Source organism: Thamnophis sirtalis, unplaced genomic scaffold, assembly GCF_051295495.1.
Source record: "Thamnophis sirtalis isolate CommonGarterSnake01/CBP01778 unplaced genomic scaffold, rThaSir2_p1.2 scaffold_15, whole genome shotgun sequence".
NCBI classification, from domain to species: domain Eukaryota; kingdom Metazoa; phylum Chordata; class Lepidosauria; order Squamata; family Natricidae; genus Thamnophis; species Thamnophis sirtalis.
The window spans coordinates 3,687,911-3,710,178 of record NW_028261395.1 but is presented as its reverse complement, the minus strand read 5'-3'; the positions used below and the strand labels follow the sequence as shown (position 1 = coordinate 3,710,178).

The following is a 22,268-nucleotide window of genomic DNA, read 5'->3' as shown; positions in this document are numbered from 1 at the left end:
GTGAACTTTCAATGGGGTGGGGAAAACCGGGAAGCTTTCAAATTAGGGTTTTCCCAGATGTGCTCTCTTAATAAATTGGAACTTTGAGCAATACTTTGCCTTGAACTCTGATTTAATTTTGGGTGCTATTTGGAACTCTGATACCAGGACTTCTTTTATCGTCTCAACTGATGCATTCATTCAAATGCAATTCATTCATTCCCTTCTATATGGCCAAGCCATCTCAATGTGCTGCTTTCACGCCGATTGGTGGTCATTCGCCTTGTATCTGCAGTTCGGCGGTTCAAATCTCACCGGCTCAGGGTTGACTCAGCCTTCCATCCTTCCGAGGTGGGTAAAATGAGGACCCAGACTGGGGGGGGCGATATGCTGACCCTGTAAACCGCTTAGAGAGGGCTGAAAGCCCTATGAAGCGGTATATAAGTCTTAACTGCTATTGCTATTGTATTCAGTCTGCGTTCATTCATCACCCAATAAAAACTGCTGTGGGTTTTTACCACTTACTATGAGAGGCAAACAACAGTATTTAGTAACTACCATGGTGGCTAGCCATGGTTTGTTTAAACTTTAATTACGAATGCACCACCATTGGTTTTGTTCATGTAACTTAAGCATTTTTTCTGTTAGCTGATGGAACATAATTTTCAGACAAATAAGTAAAGTATTCAGGCAGAACAAACCATTCTCTTATTTAAATCTTAAAGGGAATTTAATACAAAATGTACATAAAAAGCCATACAAATATACAGAATTTTTCTTCCGTTACCGAGCATGTAAAATTAATTGCATTTTCTTCTACTTCACTTCAACACTTTCCTCTACGCAATATTCCGCTTTGAACTTCGTAGTTCATTGTCCACTATTTTGAGTAAATCTGGTCTACTCTTCGTAATAAACTTTAAAATAAACCAGATCTGTTCCTTTTTTTCCATTCGACTTCCGCTGTTCCTTTCTAATGTCATTTCTTTTCATACCTCTGTTCTCCAGCTCCCATTCTTTGCTTTTTAACAGTTTACTCTGATAATAGCAATTTCAGCAGAAATGTTGGGCGACACCTAAAAATTAATTACGTTGGGGTTAAATTGGGAAGAAAGAACTTGTGAAGCTGCTAATACATTCAGAAACGTGATTGCCTTGTATAAATACTCCTTCCTCAACTCTAGTATCAACAGGACGATTTGAAAGAGAAACAACAGCTAGAGAAACTACATCCAAGAAAAAGGGAAGAATGGAATACAAGATATAAATAGGAATAAATAAATAAAAACACCTTGAAACTAGTGGAATTGTAACACTCAAGCCGTGCTTTTGAACCTTTTATCCTCAGACTTATTCCAAAGGCAAAAAAACACTCGTTCGATGAGGCAAAGATGGCATCACGTATCCAGGAATTCTTCTTCACATTGTTCTTTTCGCCGAAAGTGGTGCCATGTGTGCAAAGAAACGGACCAGCTTTCAATCTGGTTTTCAGAACGTGTCAATGGGGGAATTCTTATAAGCGTTCAGGTTATTGAAGACTTCCTTGGTGCCGTTTTGCCACTGCAGGACAAGATCCATCGGAGTTTTCCCTTCCTATGCAAAGACAGTCAAGGAAAATGCAGTTAGGCTTCTTGGAATGTGATTTTTGTTATCCTTTATTTTTATTTTACTTGATCGATTTCTTGTAGGGCCAAATGAGGGAGAAATGTCTGATTCGCATGATTTGAATAAACCTAGCAATAGCAATAGCAGTTAGACTTATGTACCGCTTCATAGGGATTTCAGCCCTCTCTAAGCAGTTTACAGAGTCAGCATATCGCCCCCAACAATCCTCATTTTACCCACCTCGGAAAGATGGAAGGCTGAGTCAACTCTGAGCCGGTGAGATTTGAACAGCCGAACTGCAGAACTGCAGTCAGCTGAAGTAGCCTGCAGTGCTGCATTTAACCACTGCGCCACCTCGGCTCCTTGCTTCACACTTCTAGAATTCGTGCTAATATGGAATTCAATCTGAACAATGAATGTGCTTCGAGCATATGTGTTGTAGCCTTGCCATAAATTCTTATTCCATCTATCGCACATCATCATCAAGAGCCGAGGTGGCGCAGTGGTTAGAGTGCAGTACTGCAGGCCACTTCAGCTGACTGCTAACTGCTATATATGTATTTTAGTGTCACAACCCCTGGTATGCCCAAATATGGGAGGAAGTCTACTGCTTCCATTCTCTGTCTATCGGCTCGTCACAAGAGACCATCCAGACAGAAACCCAATATTTTTACTGTTGCCTTTTTGTTACATTTGTGTTGTACTTGTGCTGATAAATAAATAAAGGGAGACTAGTATAGATCTATTTCAAGCTATTTAGCTCTCATCCCATACCCTTACTGGGATTAGAACCTGTGCTGTATTACATCTTAGGCAGATGTGTTAACCACTAAGCCACAAGGTTCTCCTCCTTATCAGCTGAGCCAGGGAAATAGGTATGTATTTTAGTGTCACAACCCCTGGTATGCCCAAATATGGGAGGAAGTCTACTGCTTCCATTCTCTGTCTATCGGCTCGTCACAAGAGACCATCCAGACAGAAACCCAATATTTTTACTGTTGCCTTTTTGTTACATTTGTGTTGTATTTGTGCTGATAAATAAATAAAGGGAGACTAGTATAGATCTATTTCAAGCTATTTAGCTCTCATCCCATACCCTTACTGGGATTAGAACCTGTGCTGTATTACATCTTAGGGAGGTGTGTTAACCACTAAGCCACAAGGTTCTCCTCCTTATCAGCTGAGCCAGGGAAATAGGTATGTATTTTAGTGTCACAACCCCTGGTATGCCCGAATATGGGAGGAAGTCTACTGCTTCCATTCTCTGTCTATCGGCTCGTCACAATATATATATTGCATTGTATTGTATTGTATATATTGTATTGTATATATATATATTGCCAAAAATATTCGCTCATCTGCCTTTACTCGCATATAAACACTGTAAGTGACATCCCATTCCTAATCCATAGAGTTCAATTTGACATCGTTCCACCCTTTGCAGCTATAACAGCTTCAACTCTTCTGGGAAGGCTGTCCACAAGGTTTGGGAGTGTGTTTATGGGAATTTTTGACCATTCTTCCAGAAGCGCATTTGTGAGGTCACACACTGATGTTGGACGAATTTACGTGGCCTACCACTTCGTGGCTGATTTGTTGTTGTTCTCAAACACTTCCACGTTCTTATAATATATCTATAGCTAATATAATATATAGCTAACAAATTTAGGTCAAGGGCTAACCGTAGCATTGAATTCCATCTTTAAAATAGCCTGTTTTAAGTTACGTCTTTTTTGGAATATAACATTAGAATCAGTGGAACAAAAAAAAGCAACTGAAAAAATATTTCAAAACAGTAGGAAGGTTTTTTGGAGGGAGAGAAGCCTTGTAATGCATTCATTTTCCAGTTTGTTAGCAATGAGTATAATCTGACATGTAATTTGCAATTTGTGAGCTTGATCCATCCTATTTAAAATAGACGCAGTAAAATCCATGAGACTAAACTTAAATCACAGTTACTATAAATAACATTGATTTCAATGCCTCCATATTGTTTGATTTCAACTCAGCACTTCTACGTGACTTCAACAATGGGGGAAGGGGGAAAACTGCGAATGGAGTAACTTACAGTGTTCTTTACATTCAGGTTCGCCCCATAGAGAATCAGGAGTCGGATCATTTTATATCGATTTAATCTCACAGCATCGTGCATTGGAGCATCCCCCTCCTAGGGGAAGGAAGGAAAATTGAATATGACACACTTGTAGGCTGACCGTGCACAATATTGGCAATGCTCAACAAAGGATATCAACATGTTGCCACCAAAAGCTGTTATCTAATCTAAGTGAAGAGAAGGACCAGGTGTGATATGATAGCAGTGTTCCAATATTTGAGGGGCTGCCACAGAGAAGAGAGGGACACCCTATCTTCCAAAGCATGGCACGACAAAACCGCGCTCGTCAAAATAGCGGTGATAAAACCGCATCGCTAAAGCCGCGACGTCATCACCGCGTGTCATCACCGCCGCGACAACAGTGCGGTGACAGAAAGCCGATTTAAATTAAGGTAAGGGTTAGGATTAGGTTTAGGGGTTAGGTTTAGGGTTAGGTTTAGGGTTAGGGTTAGGGTGCTTCGGAAGGCGCGGATTTGCCCTCCGCCCTTATGTCAGCGCGGTAAGGTCGCATTTGCTTTAGCGATTCGGACGGCGCGGATTAGCACTCGCGCTTATGTCTCCGCGGATAAGGGCTTCGCGGTATTGTGATGGAACCCTTCCAAAGCACCTAAAAGTCAAAGAACAATGGGTGGAAACTGATCAAGGAGAGATTTAACCTAGAAATAAGGAGAAGTTTTCTGACAGTGAGAAGAATCAACCAATGGAACAGAAGTTGCCTTCAGAAGTTCTTCATCACTGGAGACTTTCAGGAAGAGACTGGACAACCACTTGTCGGAAATGGTGTAGAGTCTCCTGCTTGGTCAGAGAGTTGAGCTAGATCACCTACAAGGTCCTTGCCAATTCTGTTATTCTAAGGTGTTTCTTTTTCAGAGAGGTATGAAATCGTGGCATTGAGTTGGAATGACTGGATAGAAGGCATCCTAAACACTGTTGTTATCCTGATAGAAAAGAACACTGCCATTCCTTACGTATCGAGAATTCCTAAAGGGAGGGAACAAGTAGCTATGCAGAGGCAGTTAGACTTATATACCGCTTCATAGGGCTTTCAGCCCTCTCTAAGCGGTTTACAGAGTCAGCATATCGCCCCCACAGTCTGGGTCCTCATTTCACCCACCTCGGAAGGATGGAAGGCTGAGTCGACCTTGAGCCGGTGAGATTAGAACCGCTGAACTGCAGATAGCAGTCAGCTGAAGTGGCCTGCAGTACTGCACCCTAACCACTGTGCCACCTCGGCTCTTAGGCAGATATGCATCACTTACTTAGCCCACATCACTATGCTAAATGCTCTGTGTAAACTAATATCAGCTTCAGAAATTTTGAGTTATCCACTAATGGCATGCAATCTAGTCAAAGAGCGAAGGGAATATTTTCTACACCTAAAAACATGTTGGGTCATAAGCTTAGTTTCTGTACTATTATGGGGGGTTATGGGCTTGGGTCAGGCTGCAGACTGAGATATGGGGAAACATCTTCACTTTCAGGCATTCAGTCCCTTATTCGGCAGATTTTAGTGACATGATAGTAACCCCCTTTGCTTCCAATCACAATGACTTACAATCACAATTCTGGCCTTAGTTACAGTTGTAAGTTAGCGATAGCAATAGCAGTTAGACTTATATACCGCTTCATAGGGCTTTCAGCCCTCTCTAAGCGGTTTACAGAGTCAGCATATCGCCCCCAACAACAATCCGGGTTCTCATTTTACCCACCTCGGAAGGATGGAAGGCTGAGTCAACCTTGAGCCGGTGAGATTTGAACAGCCGAACTGCACTCAGCTGAAGTAGCCTGCAGTGCTGCATTTAACCACTGTGCCACCTCGGCTCTTTTTACAGTTGTACCTGTACTAAAAGTTCATGGCCTTGGCATAAAATATAGAAAGTGGTTATGTCTTGTTGATGGTCACCTCAATTCATGGTACTCAGGGGATACTATTCAGTAGCACGAGAAGCCTCTCTTCCTCTATATTTGAGTCCTTCTGGTCTACTTTTACAAGCACAAAAAGCCACCATTACACCAGGTCCTTGTTCAATATGCCTTCTGATGGGCATTCTAAGGATTCCACCACAAAACCGCGCTCGACTAAACCGCGCCCGACTAAACCGCGTCGCTGACGTCATCAACAGGGCGACAACAGCGCGGAGACAGAAGCACTCTGTAAAGCCTAAACCTAAAATTAACCCCTAAACCTAAACCTAACCCCCCTAAACCTAATCCTAAACCTAACCCTAAACTTAACCCTTAACCTAACCCTTAACCTAACCCTAAACCTAACCCTTAACCTAAACCTAAACCTAATCCTAACCCTTAACCTAACCCTAAACCTAAACCTAACCCTTAACCTAACCCTAAACCTAACCCTAACCCTAACCCTTAACCTAACCCTAACCCTAACCCTAACCCTAACCCTTAACCTATCCCTTAACCTAACCCTAAAGCTAACCCTAAACCTAACCCTTACCTTAAGTTGAATCGGCGTGCTTTCAAAGCGCTATTTAAAGCGCCCTTCTTTCTCCGCGCTGGCTGTTGTCGCCCTGTTGATGACGTCAGCGATGCGGTTTAATCGGGCGCGGCTTAGTCGAGCGCGGTTTTGACGGGTCACGCATTCTAAGACCACCTACTCTATCCCTTATCAAGGAAGGAGATGATATACTTACTCTATCTTTAGCATTCAGATCTGCTTCACATGCAATGAGATGTTCTCCACATTCATACTGGCCAGTCCTTACCGCCACATGTAAAGGACTGCTGAGCAACTAAGGGAAAAAGAAAAAGTGGGGAAAAAAGCATTATCCATAACTTGTAGACAATAAACTTGGATGGAGAAAAGAACTTCATCCAAGCAGGTTCCAGATCCACATCTTCCGTAAATCGAAATTTTTGGGGACAATTCTTGTAAAATACCTTGTCTTTGGCATTTCTGTTTATCCCTTTGTTTAACAGGAATTTCAGAACATCTACGTTTCCACCTCGGCACGTCCAGTGAATAGCCGTTGATTCCAGCTACAGCAGAAAAAAAGCAAAACAAAAGATCAGGAGATTCAATCATGGAGGAATAATGAAAGCGTAGACTATTTTAAAAGTATTCAGACTCTTGGCTGGTTATCCTTTCGATTGGCAAAAACCTTTTCAGCTTCCCGGACTTACAGATTAACTACAACTGGAAGATCTTTCAATAAAAGATCCAGATTTTTCTGGATACAAGCCAACAAGTTAAGAAATGATCTAGGATCATGGTGGCTCTTGCATATAAACACAATCAAGACATGATTAAGTTGTATTCATTGAGGAACATAAGCACAGCTTTATTCTGGGTTATTATTTTCCGTTTTGAACAGTAGCTACAGGTAGTCCTCAATTTTTGACTGCAAACTGAGCCCAAAATTTGTGTTGCTAAGTGAGAAATTTGCGAAGCGTTAAATTTTGCTCCGTTTTTACGAACGCTTCTCGCCGCCTTTGTTAAGTGAAACATTGCCGTTATTAAATTAGTATTTAAGTATTTAATAAATTTATAGGCCGCCCAATCCCGAAGGACTCCGGGCGGCTTACAGAAATACATTATAAAAAATAAAAAAAAGAATTAAAAACCAAGAAAACAGATTAAAAGCACTCAATCTGGGCGGGTCTGGACCTCAGTCGTGAGGTCAACAGCCCCAGGCCTGCCGGAATAGCCAGGTTTTGGTAGCCTTTCAGAAGGCCGTGAGAGTGGGAAGGGTCCGGATCTCTGGGGGTAGATCGTTCCATAGGGTCGGAGCGGCTACAGAGAAGGCCCTCCCCCGGGGAGCCGCCAGCCGACATTGTCTGGTCGACGGGCACCTGGAGAAGGCCCACCCTGTGCGATCTTATCGGCCGTTGGGAGGTATGCGGCAGACCCCGTTGTTAAGTGAATCTGGCTTCCCCATTGACTTTGTTAGTCAGGAAATTGCAAAAAGTGATCACACGACCCCAGAATACTGCAACCGGCATAAATGTGTGAGTTTCAAGCATCCCAATGTAAATCACATGGGCATGGGGATGCTGCAATGGTCATAAGTGTTAAAAAAAATGGTCATAAGTTACTTTTTTCAGTGCCTTCAAACTGTCACTAAGTGAAGTGTTATAATTCGAGGACTACCTGCATTAGTTCCTAATGTCAAAAACAAATGCCATCTTGTACTCTATTTAAAACATGCATTTTATTACTAAGCTGAGGTCCCCCTTTATACTCACTCCTCTTGCACTAATTTAATCAGAAAGGCAGTTTACTCCTCAGTTACTTTTACTAGGTATAAGTACTGACTTTACAGTGGTAGAGGCTAACTTGATTCTGCACCTAATAACTGCGGCAAGACTGTTGGTGGCGCAATACTGGAAGAAGGAAGACTTGCCTACAACTCAAGAATGGACATTGAGAGTTACAAACTTAGCCGAGATGGCTAAAATATCGGCATATCTTAAAGATCACTCAAATGAGAGATATAAACGAGAAAAAAATGGATTGACTATATACAAAATAAATACGGGACTAAGAAATTCCAGTTAGCCTATGCTTAAGATCAGGAATGATTTAAACTGTTCAAAGTTAGCTTAGCAAGAAGAAGCTAAGATCAATGTAGAGATGTTATTAACTTTTTTTTAACTTCTTTTTTCTCAATATATTTTAGACTGTGTTTGTTAAAAATCTATACCGTGTACGGGCTCTGGGAAGTCGGGGGGGGGGGAAGGAGGTGGGGGGTTGGGGGGGAGGTTGGGATATATATTAGGTTAGACACAATGTGTTAGATCTCAATGTAATGTGACTTCACATGTATACTGTTTTTCTTTAATTTCTCTTTAAAAATAGGATAAGCTTTTGCTTTTGGCTCAATATATTTTAGACTGTGTTTGTTAAAAATCTATACCGTGTACGGGCTCTGGGAAGTCGGGGGGGGGAGGGAGGTGGGGTGTTAGGGGGGAGGGTGGGGGGAGGGGGGATATATACTATGTGTTAGATTTCAATGTAATGCGACTTCACATGTATACTGTTTCTCTTTAATTTCTCTGTAAAAATAGGACAAGCTGAATACATTGACATATAGTAGAAATACACCAAGGGGAGGAGGAGTGGGATAGAAGGAAGAGGGGTAGAGAGGGCGGGAGAGAGGATGGGAGGGAGGGTGAGAAGGAAGGGAAGGAGTGGATCGGGAGAGAGGAGAGGTAGAGGGGGAGAGGAAGTAGGGTAGAGGGGGATGATGGAGGGAAGATAGAAAGTTGGAGGGGGGCGGAAGAAAGAGGTGTACGGAGAGTGGAAGAGGTATATTGGGTTTCTATTTTGGGGGGTATTGTTGACAAGAGGAATTGCTGTGATTATTGCTTAATGTTGTATGGCCCCGGCTATGCACAGTATATATGTGACTGTATGAAAATGAAAAATGGAAAATATAAAACATTTTAATATGAAAAAATAGGATAAGCTAAGTAAGAAAAAAATAATACAGAAAGGCAGTAGGTGAGAAAGCCAACCACTTCACCAGAAGAGCATAACTTGGCATGGATGCTGAGAAAGTCATGTGTAAATCATTGCAGCAGGAGCATACCCTTAGAAGGCAACTTATGATGAAGTCCCTTTTATGAATTGTACAGTGCGGTAAACAACAGACCCCTTAAGCAATTACATCTGAGCAGAGGAATGCATTGCTAACATGAATAACAAGGGGTGGAGGAGCCTTATCTGCTGGCCCCACTCCAAACAGCTCACACCCCCTATTATCCTGCTCTCTCCTTCATGACAACTGGGAAGTCAACCTGAAAGGAGGGCTTGTTGTCTACAAAAGTTTGCTTGATGTGATTGAGAATATGAACGAAGCAGAAATTATAGATAGATAGATAGATAGATAGATAGATAGATAGATAGATAGATAGATAGATAGATAGATAGATAGATAGATAGATAGAGATAGAGAGATATAGATAGATAGATAGATAGATAGATAGATAGATAGATAGATAGATAGATAGATAGATGATAGATAGATAGATAGATATAGAGATATAGAGATAGAGATATAGATAGATAGATAGATAGATAGATAGATAGAGAGAGAGAGAGAGAGATAGAGATAGAGATAGAGATAGAGATAGATAGATAGATAGATAGATAGATAGATAGATAGATAGATGATAGATAGATAGATAGAGATAGATAGATAGATAGATAGATAGATAGATAGATAGATAGATAGATAGATAGATAGATAGATAGATATAGATAGATAGATAGATAGATAGATAGATAGATAGATATAGATATAGATTTTACAACCCTCGGTATGCCCAAATATGGGAGAAAGATCACTACTTCCATTCTCTGTCCTTCGGCTCGTCACAAGAGACCATCTAGACAGAACCCAATATTTTTTTTTTTACTGTTGCCTTTTTGTTACATTTGTTATATTTGTGCTGATAAATAAATAAAGGGAGACTGGTATAGATCTATTTCAAGCTATTTAGCTCTCATCAGCTAGCCATACCCTTACTGGGATTAGAACCTGGGTATGGCTAGCTGATGAGAGATAAATAGCTTGAAATAGATCTATACTAGTCTCCCTTTATTTATTTATCAGCACAAATATAACACACACACACACACACACACATATATATATATAAAATACCTACTTATTATATAATTATGGTATTATATATATAATACCTATTATATATAATACCTACATACCTACTTCCCTGGCTCAGCTGATAAGGAGGAGAACCTTGTGGCTTAGTGGTTAACACAACTGCTTGATATGTAATACAGCACAGGTTCAAATCCCAGCAAGGGTATGGCTAGCTGATGAGAGCTAAATAGCTTGAAATAGATCTATACTAGTCTCCCTTTACTTATTTATTTATCAGCACAAATGCAACACAAATGTGACAAAGGCAACAGTAAAAATAATGGCTTTCCGTCGTGATGGACTCTTGTGACGAGCCGATAGACAAAGAATGGAAGCAGTAGACTTCCTCCCATATTTGGACATACCAGAGGTTGTGACACTAAATACATACATACATACATACATACATACATTCTCATAAGTCTTTCAGACACTTTACATGTTTGTGAGAATCAATCTGAAGGACAGTGTAAATGCGCAGAGTTTTGGCTTACCATATCTTGGAATTCAAGATGAGCCCCAGCTGCTACTAACTTTTCCACAATTTCCAAATGTCCTTGTGAGCAGGCCCGGTGCAAGGCTGTACGCTTGTACTGTCAGTTGGAAGACAGATAGCACAATCAATAGTAAACAACTGCCTCTCTTTATTTTTAAAGCATTATTTCTCCCTCCCTCTTTCTCCTGGTGATTTTTCTAATCTATAGTCTTCAGATTTCCTGGTGGTCATATAAGTACTAGCAGAGGTGACACTGTTTAGTTTTCTTGATGAGCCTGATATTAACTAAGTATTGCCACCTAGACTGTGTGTGTGTGTTTGTGTATTTATGACACTAACCAGAGCATAGAACACAGTGGTAGGATTCAGCCAGTTCGCACCTATTCAGGAGAACAGGTTCGTAACTTAGCAATAGCAATAGCAGTTAGACTTATATACCGCTTCATAGGGCTTTCAGCCCTCTCTAAGCGGTTTACAGAGTCAGCATATCGCCCCCAACAACAATCCGGATCCTCATTTTACCCACCTCGGAAGGATGGAAGGCTGAGTCAACCTTTAGCCGGTGAGATTAGAACCGCCGAACTGCAGATAACAGTCAGCTGAAGTGGCCTGCAGTACTGCACCCTAACCACTGCGCTACCTCGGCCCTTAACTTTCTAAGCAGTTGGGAGAATCAGTTGTTGGAAGAAATCTCATTTTGTTTTTGTCCCACTTTACAGGGCTAATCCTGTAAGGAAGGCAGGAAGGAAACATTCTGGTGTTGCTTCTAGCCTCATCTTTATTGCCCTGCTTACAGAAACTGCCTCTCCGGTTAACCCTTATTACATTGTGACAGCTAAGGCGAAGCTCCCATTGACGTGAGTGATGTCAAGTTGGCCACGCCTATCCAGTCACATGACCACCAAGTCACGCCTACCCAGCTGGTCATGAGGGCAGAGAACCGGTTGTTAAATTATTTGAATCCCACCACTGATAGAACAACTCAAAGAAGATGTCCAGCATTGGAAGATGTGGAGAGATTTGGGCCACATAATTACTAAGAAGGGGAGGGGAGAGAGGGAGGGCGGGAGAGATGAGAAAAAAATATTAAATATTAAATAACTGTCTACAGAGACAGTTGCTAACGTGCTTCTTCAAGAGGCAAGTGGACTTTCTTTGTTTTTCCTTGAAGATACTTCGCTTCCCATCCAAGAAGCTTCTTCAGGTCTGACTTAATATTGGGAAATGGAAGGATTTACAGTCATCTGGTTATTAGTACTCTTTTTGAGAGCCATTGAGGCCACTTGAAGGTTTATCTGGGCCCGCCTGAATAGCGCAAATGGATATTGAACTTCTTGGAACTGCTGAACTGCTACTGGATGTAATGCTTAAGTCATACCAGAGGTGGTTATTCAGCCAGTTCTGACAGGTTCTGGAAAACCGTAGCGGAAATTTTGAGTAGTTTGCAGAACCGGCAAACAGGCTGGCCACGCCCCCACTGCCTCCCTGCTTCCCAGCTGATCTTCTTTTGTTGCCCTGAACAGGAGAACTGATCTGGAAAGCAGGTTAGTGGGGTGGGGAGGAAATGGGGATTTTGCAGTATCCTTCCCCTGCCACGCCCACAAAGTCACACCCATTTGAATCCCACCACTGAGGAAGACTTTTGTTCTTCCGCAGTGTTGGTGGAAGAAAGATTGGATTACACTCTAAGAAAATGACCCTCTTAAAAACTATTTTGAAAGTTGTCCCCTCCCAGAAAAGAGTCGAGGTGGCACAGTGGTTAAATGCAGCACTGCAGGCTACTTCAGCTGGCTGCAGTTCTGCAGTTCGGCTGTTCAAATCTCACCGGCTGAGGGTTGACTCAGCCTTCCATCCTTCCGAGGTAAAATGAGGACCCGGATTGTTGTTGGGGGCAATATGCTGACTCTGTAAAACCGCTTAGAGAGGGCTGAAAGCCCTATGAAGCGGTATATAAGTCTAACTGCTATTGCTATTGCTAAAAACCTGAAAATTGGAGGTAGAACGCTTAGGTTGCTTCAAAGGCAATGATTCATTAAGCTACAGCTTCTAGTATCCTTTGGGGGGAAACTGTTCAATTAGGATCAAACAAATAGCACAGAAATCAGTCAAAGCCAATGTACCTCATCACAAGCATCTGGGTCTCCTTTGTCCGCTAAATACTTTTCAATTACCGGCATTTTGTTCTCCAAGGCGGCTTTTAAAAACGTGGGGACATCTACAGTTCCTGTCTGAGATAGAATCAAAAGAGCTCATCGTTATTCGGAGATGCCACTAAATGGAGAACAGAAGAAATTAAAATACTTTGTCGCTTGAACGCACTATAACTTCTTGCTCAGGCTCCTTCTCAGCTGGGACTCTGGCCTTCTTCACCTTTTTCCTTTTCTTCAGAGTGATGATTTTTTCAAGGTCTTCCAAACTGTCAAGCTTTGTCCTCGCCTCTAGTTTCTTTTTCTTGATCTGGACAAAAGGAACGAACGATACAGTGAGAGGGTTTGTGTCAGGGTTCCAAAAAAGCATCCCAAAATTAAATCAGAGTCCAAGGCAAAGTATTGCTCAAAGTTCCAATTTATTAAGAGAGCCAAGTTGGCACATCTGTGGAAAACCCAAATCTGAAAGTTTCCCAGCTTTCCCCCCCACCCAGTTGAAAGTTCAAGATCTTGCCCCACCAGCCCATCACATGACCCAATCTTCCACTGCCATGCTGCCAGTTCCACCCATCCAGTTGTAATTGTAATTTAATAAATTTATATGCCGCCCAATCCCGTAGGACTCCGGGCGGCTTACAAAGTACAAGAGTAAAAATAAAAAGTTAAAATATAGGGAAAGAGGAAACAGATTTAAAAGCAACACACCATACACTCAACCTAGATGGGGCTGGACCTCGTTCATAGGGTCAACAGCCCCAGGCCTGCCGGAACAGCCAAGTTTTGCAAGTTTTTCTTCCCGAGATCTCAGTAAAGAAAATGTTGGACAAAATGTATTGTGCAATAGTTATATTTGTACATCTGTATCAGTGGTGGGTTTCAAAAAAATTTCGAACCTACTCTGTGGGTGTGGCCTCCTTTGTGGGAGTGGCTTGCTGGCCATGTGACCTGGTGGGAGTGGCTTGCCAGCCATGTGTTCTCTCTCTCTCTCTCTCTCTCTCTTTCCTTCCTTCCTTTTGTGTCTCTGTCCCTCTTTCCTTCTTTCATCTCTCTCTCACTTTTTCTTTCTTTTTTCATTTTTCTTTATTTCTTTCTTCCTTTCTCTTTCTCTTTCTCTCTCTGTGTGAGTCTGTGTGAGTCTGTCTGTCTGTCTGTCTGTGTGTGTCAGTGGTGGGTTTCAAAAAAAAATTGGAACCTCTTCTGTAGGTGTGGCCTGCTTTCCGGGTCCACTGGTGGGACCTCTTCTAACCGGTTCGGTAGATTTGACGAACCGGTTCTACCGAGCTGGTGCGAACCGGTAGCAACCCACCTCTGATCTGTATACTGCTAATCATTATTCCACTAAACACATTAGAAGGTTGAATACTTGGTTGCACAGGTAAATTCATTGTATAAAAAGTTGCGAGAAGACTAGCTTTTTGAGGGAATCTAAAAGGAGAGTCGAGAGTTTGATTTATTAGTTAAAGGTGTTAGGATATAAAGTGAGAGAGACTTGTGTGGACTAATCCTGCCTTAAGGCACAAAGCCAGCTGTCCTTTTCTCTCTTGGGCATAAGAAGAAAGCAATTCCGAAAATGCTGGTGAGAAAATTGCGTGGACTTTGTCCATGAAGTCATGAGGAATCACGACTGGTTTGAAGGGGGAGGGAGAGAGAGAGAGATTGTAGTAAAGATGCATTTTTGAAATTAGTTGATTCAAGAATTACTTCCAAAACCTACAACTCAAGAATGGACATTGAAAGTCACAAACTTAGCCGAGATGGCTAAAATATCGGCATATCTTAAAGATCACTCAAATGAGAGATATAAACGAGACTGGGAAAAAAATGGATTGACTATATACAAAATAAATACGGGACCAAGAAATTCCAGTTAGCCTATGCTTAAGATCAGAAATGATTTAAACTGTTTAAAGTTGGTTCAGCAAGAAGAAGCTAAGGTCAATGTAGAGATGTCATTAATTTCTTTATTTTATTTCTTTTCTCTCAATAGATTTTAGACTGTGTTTGTTAGAAATCCATACCGTGTACGGGTTCTGGGAAGTCGGGGGGGGGGGGCGAAGGTGGAGGGGGGGGTTGGGGGAGAGGGTGGAGGGAGGGAGGGGTATACATTAGGCTAGACAAGAATTTGGTGGTAAACTGGAATTATTTTGATACACAAGAAATTGTACTTCGATGTCTTACTGACTGAGGAATGATGAAATGTTTGCCTTAAAAGAAACAAAACTTTTGAAACGAGAAAAAGAATTACTTCCGGTGGTAAACTAGAATTATTTTGATATACAAGAAATTGTACTTCGATGTCTTACTGACTGAGGAATGATGAAATGTTTGCCTTAAAAGAAATAAAACTTTTGAAACGAGAAAAAGAATTACTTCCAAAAGAAATGATGCGAAGGGGTTGTTGGTGCAATAACTATTAGACATTATGTCACTTGATGTCATACTCATTAACACCTCGTGAAAAGTCACTTGAGCCGCTACCCTGTGCGAAGGATGTGTCAGCTTGTATTTAAAGCAGCGGCAACATACTCCTTAAACGGTTCTCAAGTAACTCATAAATGCATCATGTAACGGTTTGTTTGCCACTTACTCACCGACGGATCTTACCTTTGAAGGACTAAGCAGGAGCATGTTCTAGCAAATGTATGGCTCCTTTGGCTGAATCAATACGTTTCTCAATTGGTTCGGCTGCCGCTATTAATATGTAATGTAACACATAAAGTCCTTCATGGCGCAAGGTCTGGTTTGGTGGTGGGTTACCAATTTCTTTTACTACTGGATCTGGCCCACAGGATATTTAGATCCGGTCTGCACGTGGTCCTCCCGAACTCCTTTTTCACTGGCACAGGGTTGCAGGAGGCCGTGGCAGCCGAAAACGGAGCTCGGGAGCCCGTTTTCACTGGCAGAGCGGTCGGTCCACCACAGATGCACCCGATAGGAATGACATTGAGCTGGCCACACCCACCCTGTCCCCCTGAGATCAAACACAACCCTGATGCGGCTGTCAATGAAATCGAGTTTGATACCCCTGTTGTAAGAGTCCCTGGGCAATCATTTGCTGTATGCCAAGAGCAGAACCACAAGCATTTGAGTTTTCTAATCTGATATTCCTTTTTATAGGTAAGTAGATGAGAAAGCAAATAACTTGCCACCACCTATAGCATCTGCGAGATTTGTTTGAGTGATGCTCATAGGCGTGACCCGTCAAAACCGCGCTCGACTAAGCCGCGCCCGATTAAACCGCGTCACTGACGTCATCAACAGGGCGACAACAGCCAGCGCGGAGAAAGAAGGGCACTTTAAATAGCGCTTTGAAAGGAAGCCGATTCAACTTAAGGTAAGAGGTTAAGGGTTAGGATTAGGATTAGGTTAAGGGTTAGGTTAAGGGTTAGGTTTAGGGTTAGGGTTAGGTTTAGGATTAGGTTTAGGGGGGTTAGGTTTAGGTTTAGGGGTTAATTTTAGGTTTAGGGTTTACAGTGTGCTTCTGTCTCCGCGCTGTTGTCGCCCTGTTGATGACGTCAGCGATGCGGTTTAGTCAAGCGCGGTTTAGTCGAGCGCGGTTTTGTGGTGAAACCCTCATAGGAATCAGTATCATGTAGTTTCTGTGGTCAATCCTGTCTAATGCTCCATTGAGTAGCCGACATTGTCCAGATTTTCAAAATAAAATTTCCCCAACTTTGTTCCCCAGCTAGAATTTCCTTGAAAGTGAAATTGTGTTCCATCATGAATGCAAAGATTAAGCACTCCCCGGGGGATTCTTAATAGCTCATCCTTTTAATTTGTTTCCAATCTCAACTTCCTGGTTTTCTCATTATAATTAGGTTTGACTGAATGTTTTTTCCCCCCTGATCCTCAGCATAGTTCTACCAGATGATGAAGGCTTGTCTAATATGATTGTGGTAGAGAACAGCAGTAAATTAGAACAGTGGCGATATATTCCCAGAAGATACATAAAAAAATCACTATTTTACCTCAGCTTGTAGCTCCTTCTCCTCTTGGTAAGTCAGAGTGCGCTGTGTTACTGAGGGATCAATGACCGTCTTCAGGTCTTCTTGTTTCTCCAATCTCACTGTAGCTTCATATTCTCCATCTTTGAAGTCCTCCGGAAGGAAGTCCCCCGGTTCTCTACCGTCTGTCTTTTTGCCTGTCGTCTGTCAAAGAAAACATGTGTCTTAAGAGTAGAGTTCCAAAAGGTTCTCGGTGACAAACCAAAACATGGAGGAAACTTATAAAAAAAAAGCAAATTCTACAACCACAGAAAGAACTTGTTGACAAAAAAAGAAGTGAAATGGATGTCCCAAGATCCTCATGACAGACAGAGCCTTGAGGAAATGGTAAGTGAACCAGTGGTGGGTTCCTACCAGTTTGCACCAGTTCGGTAGAACCGGTCCGTCAAATCTACCGAGCCGGTTAGAAGAGGTTCCACCAGTGGACCCGGAAAGCAGGCCACACCTACAGAAGAGGTTCCAAAATGTTTTGAAACCCACCACTGGTCCTTGGATATGATTATTCTACACTCTCATGCTCCTATTTATAAAACTCAGTGCCTCTGTGAAAGGTAAGGATGGCTACTGCGTTTGTGGTGCAATCAGAACATTGCGTGTGTTGAAGTTGTTTTAGCGCAAACCAAAGATGCCTTTTAAAAACCAAGTTGACATCCTATTCTTATGCATGCCAGGGCTGTGTGTGAGGTCATTTAAGGTGGTTCTGACAAGTGTCGTTGGCATCTTCATATCCGGTCACATGGGTGGCAAGCCACTCCCATCCGGTCACATGGGCGGCAAGCTGCTCCCACAAAGGAAGCCACACCCACAGAGTAGGTTCGAACAATTTTTGAAACCCACCACTGAAGTGAACTGATAAGAAACCACGAGCTGTATGGTTATTGCTGAGGGCAACACTATATTTGCGATTAAGTAATTGTGGAAAAGATTGGGATATTCAGACGCAAGAGGGTTGGGGAAAAAGAAAGCAGCAGAAGGCATTTCACTTCTCATCCAAGAAGCTTCTTCGGCTCTGACTGGATGGTGGGGATCAAGAAGCTTCTTGGATGAGAAGAGAAACGTCTTCAAAGAAAAACCAGAAACCACTCCTTTGTGGGAGTGGCTTGCCGCCCATGTGACCGGATGGGAGTGGCTTGCCGCCCATGTGACCGGATATGAAGATGCTGACGACACTTGTCAGAACCAATTGCCTCTTGAAAAAAAAGCACATTTGGGACAACCGTGACCTGGATGGTAGAGGCAATAGATTGAAGAAAAAGTAGGTGATATTGAGGCTTGGAAAGAGCCAGAATGAAAGGGGGGAGAGGGGAAATCAAGAAGACTATCATTATTCCTTGAGAATAGCATGCTCAATTTTGTTGGGAGGTAGGACAAAATAGCACTAGTAGGATAGTTATCAAGAGACTAAGAGGTTTGAGAAAAATAGTTACCCCTTTTTTCGGAGTATAAGACGCACCCTTTTTCCTCAGAAAAGAGGCTGAAAATCTGGGTGCGTCTTATACACTGAATACAGCATTTTTTGCTTCCTGAAACCCCGCCCCTTCACCAAAATGGCCGTGCATAACTTGTAGGAGGCTGTCAGAGAGCTCCTGGGGGCTGGGGAGGGCAGAAATGAGCGAAAAACGGGCCCCCAGGAGCACTCTATAAGCTTCCTAAAGGCTATCCATGTCCTTTTTTTTTTTTGACAAAACATGGGGCCATTTTCGCAAAAAAAAAAACATCCATTTTTTGCTCGTTTTTGCCCCCTACCCCACCCTGGAGCATTCTACAAGCCTCTTAAGGGCTATTCATGTTTTGTTTTTTTGTTGGGGAAAAAACCGGGAGGTTTGCAGAGTGCAAAAACTTCTTTTTAAATTTGCCTCTCTAAAACCTTGGTGCGTCTTATACTCCGGTGCAGGGGTTGGGTTTCAACCGGTTCGCGGCAGTCCCTGTGAACCGGTTGGTTGGCGAACCCGGAAGTAAGTAACTTCCGGGAACGGCGAAGGGCCCACCCGCCCGCCCGCGCTCCTTACCCGGTTTTGACGAGTTCTACGCTTCTACGCATGCGCAGGACACATACAGCGCCTGCGCGATCCTCCAGGAGCAGCTGGAGCCTCGCACAGACGCTAGTACGCATGTGTGCACTGCGCGCGTGCACGAGGACGCCACCGGCCCCGTTCCAACCGAACCGGTTGGAACGGGGCGAGAAACCCACCCCTGCTCCGGTGCGTCTTATTCTCCGAAAAATACAGTAAGTTTTGCAGCAATTTTGAGAGACAAAGTCAACGGGTTTAGTAAAATAGAGAAGCCCAGATGAAAAGCTATCAGTTCTCCCTCACTCACACAGGGAAGGCTGGAGATAGAACAGGAATCTGACTAAGGAAACTGTAGACTGATTGCTACTGTGGACCGTGAATGTATCGTGTTGCAACATCTGACGCTCACATTAGGACGTTTGCCATCTTAGCAGCAGTAAGACCTACGACAATGAAAGCCCAGAAGCACTGAAGGATGTCAGAAAAGATCTTTATATATCAGTTGGAATTAGCCATAAAAAACTCCTTAGCTGTGAGCATCTGGTCATCGGCTAATACCAAGAATACTACAGGTTGTCCTGGACTTATGAAGACAGTGAAGCACCCAATGTTTCTGTTGCTAAGTGGGACGTTTCCTTGAGTTTTGCCCCATTTTACAACCTTTCTTGCCACAGTTGTTAAGCGACTCACTGCAGTGTCTAAGTTAGGAACCTGCTCGTTACTAAGTGAATCCAGCTTCCCCCGTTGACTTTGCTTGGAAGAAGGTTGCAAAAGATACCCAGCCGTCATAAGAGCCGAGGTGGCGCAGTGGTTAAATGCAGCACTGCCAGGCTACTTCAGCTGACTGCAGTTCGGCTGTTCAAATCTCACCGGCTCAGGGTTGACTCAGCCTTCCATCCTTCTGAGGTGGGTAAAATGAGGACCCGGATTGTTAAGGGCGATATGCTGACTCTGTAAACCGCTTAGAAAGGGCTGAAAGCCCTATGAAGCGGTATAGAAGTCTAACTGCTATTGCTATTGCTAATTAAATTTAAAATCAAGTCCGCAGCAGTTCGCAGTATGCAAGCAGCTAAAGTTAGAGATTGCTACATCTCACTGAAATCACCGAAGCAGATCAGTGCGACTTCTATAAATCCCAATGCTTCCAGTGGCTTTTAGTCACGACTATGTTTAGCTGGATGAAGACAACATGGTGGATAATCCATCCAAGAATGTAATGGGGCATGTTTTTTTAAAAGAATATATCCTACTCCCTTGTTCCTACATACTCCCTATTGACTGACAGACTCCTATGCCATCTGCTTTCGAAATCCTTTTTTGCTTAGGGGAAGCTTCAAGAGACTTGGGGGTCCTGCTATTGAGAAATAGGGAAAAAAACTCTCCCCAAATTTGCCAGGTTGATCTTGAGTTCGTTTGATGGCGAGTTGCTGACATTGAAAGTCACAGAAATCCACATTTTACGAAAGAGATTTCATTAAGTAAAAAATCTCTTTCCGATCGAACCACAGTAGACCATGAAAAAGACTCCAATCTTTTTCACTTAAATTCAATAATACGCTTAGGAAATTACACAGGGTTTTAACTATATACTTTCACTTTTTATTTTCTAGACCTAATAAACAGCCATCCAGGTTGCCATACCCATGTTCAATGACAAATTAAGCTCAGAGGGGTGGAATAGCTAAAGGGATCGCTGTATTTGCCAGTACAAAAATCTCGTGCTATAATTACAGCCGAAGTGTTTTGAGATAAGCAACTATTTCAGAATCGCTTCTATTTTCTTTCCATTCCTTCACTCTTATTTGCTGCCATGAATAACACAGTCATAAGCAGCAGAGGTGACTAGGGGGCCTATTAAAGCTGGGTCATCTAAGTCCTGTTTTAATTCTTTATTATGTTGTCTGGAATGGGAGTTGGAGCCAGACTTGTGTGTGTCTGGCATAGTTGAGAAGCGTAGTTGCGAATTCTCTGAATCACGAGGGTTGTTTAAATAGCTGTGAAACCATCACGCTCCTTCTGTTTCGGCCGTATATTTCTTGCGAACGATCTCGAAAGCCTCAATATGGCAAAAGATGGCGTATAATAAATATCCTCTTTTGAAAATTTTGCTGACACTTAAATAAGACAAGCTTTTTTTAAAAAAAAAAACTTTGTAAGCTAAACTACGGTACAACGTATTGCTACGTAAACTATTGTTATTAAATGTATAACATGCGTTTATATGAAAGGTAATGTTTTCAGTAACGATTTCAGAAATAAACAACCCTTTCCCAATTCATTCATCTTCATAATACTCTTTAAACTTAGGAGAATATCATGATTGTCACAAAAGTTGCTAGTGATAAAAGCTATAGGACGATAGATCAGCTAAAGACATATTCACGTGTGAATCGAAATTCATGTTGTCTCTTTGTTCTGCTTGCTTCAAAGGACCACACCCCACTCCCCAATGACATTTTCATTCCAATATAATTTCCCCTTAGGTACCACTTTCAATCAAAAGAAACAATTTGGTCTTAGAGATAACCATTCCTCTGACATGATGCTATTGAACTGTTCAAAAAAATAATAATAATCACACAAGGTAGTTGGATACTTACTAGGTCTTCTACCAGTAGCGTCATCATCCTGGCTTGTTGGGCTGGTCAAAAGCTGATGGTACAATGGAGTATTTCCTCTCCAGAAAGATGCCTTCGCAGTCCAAGGCAATTTGACTGAGACATGCCAAGCTCTCTTAGTTTATATATCTTTGCAAAAACTTCTTCTGAGTGAGATAATCTTCCAACCTGGGAATCCAAACAGTTCAGCAATAGGTGTTTTTCACATTCCAGGCATATTAACTAGCCAGATCTAGTGTCGAGGATAGGAATTGGATGGGGGGGCGGGGGGGGTGAGTGGGTTGAGGAAGGGTGAGGGGAAGAGGAAAAATCCTGCGGTGTAACGGCACCGAATATCTGAATCAGTATGAAATGCAAGAGCTCCATTCCATTGGCGGTGACCGCATAGCTCAGCAATGCTAACCATAACAGCTGTCCGCAGATACCACCCTTATCATAACTGGCTCCTACATGGGCAACAGACACCAGGAGTGGAGAGGAGACAAGACAGCCCTTGTTTTGTGGGTAAACAAAGAAGTAGGTCAAACTGATGGAAAAATAAATTATTTTGGCGATCGTCCCGTTTATAAATAGTTCTGTAGAAAAATACAGTATATTCTTCCCCTTGCTCTCATCCCTCCCCTCCCAGTCTCTCTCATAGACGCACAAGCACACACACACACACA

General features: G+C 42.4%; 1 protein-coding gene across 1 annotated transcript; it reads right to left on the bottom strand.

Moving 5' to 3' along the window:
• Nucleotides 1–682: 682 nt before the first annotated feature.
• Nucleotides 683–21,839, bottom strand: ANKRD1 (ankyrin repeat domain 1). The gene is made up of 9 exons (XM_087701842.1): nt 21,586–21,839; nt 16,938–17,117; nt 13,142–13,279; nt 12,943–13,050; nt 10,821–10,919; nt 6,599–6,697; nt 6,352–6,450; nt 3,653–3,751; nt 683–1,572 (listed from the first exon to the last, which is right to left on the bottom strand). Exons 1-9 carry the CDS (start codon nt 21,610–21,612, stop codon nt 1,468–1,470), a joined length of 954 nt encoding a protein of 317 aa, XP_087557968.1. The 5' UTR covers nt 21,613–21,839; the 3' UTR covers nt 683–1,467.
• Between the last annotated feature and the right edge of the window lie 429 nt (nt 21,840–22,268).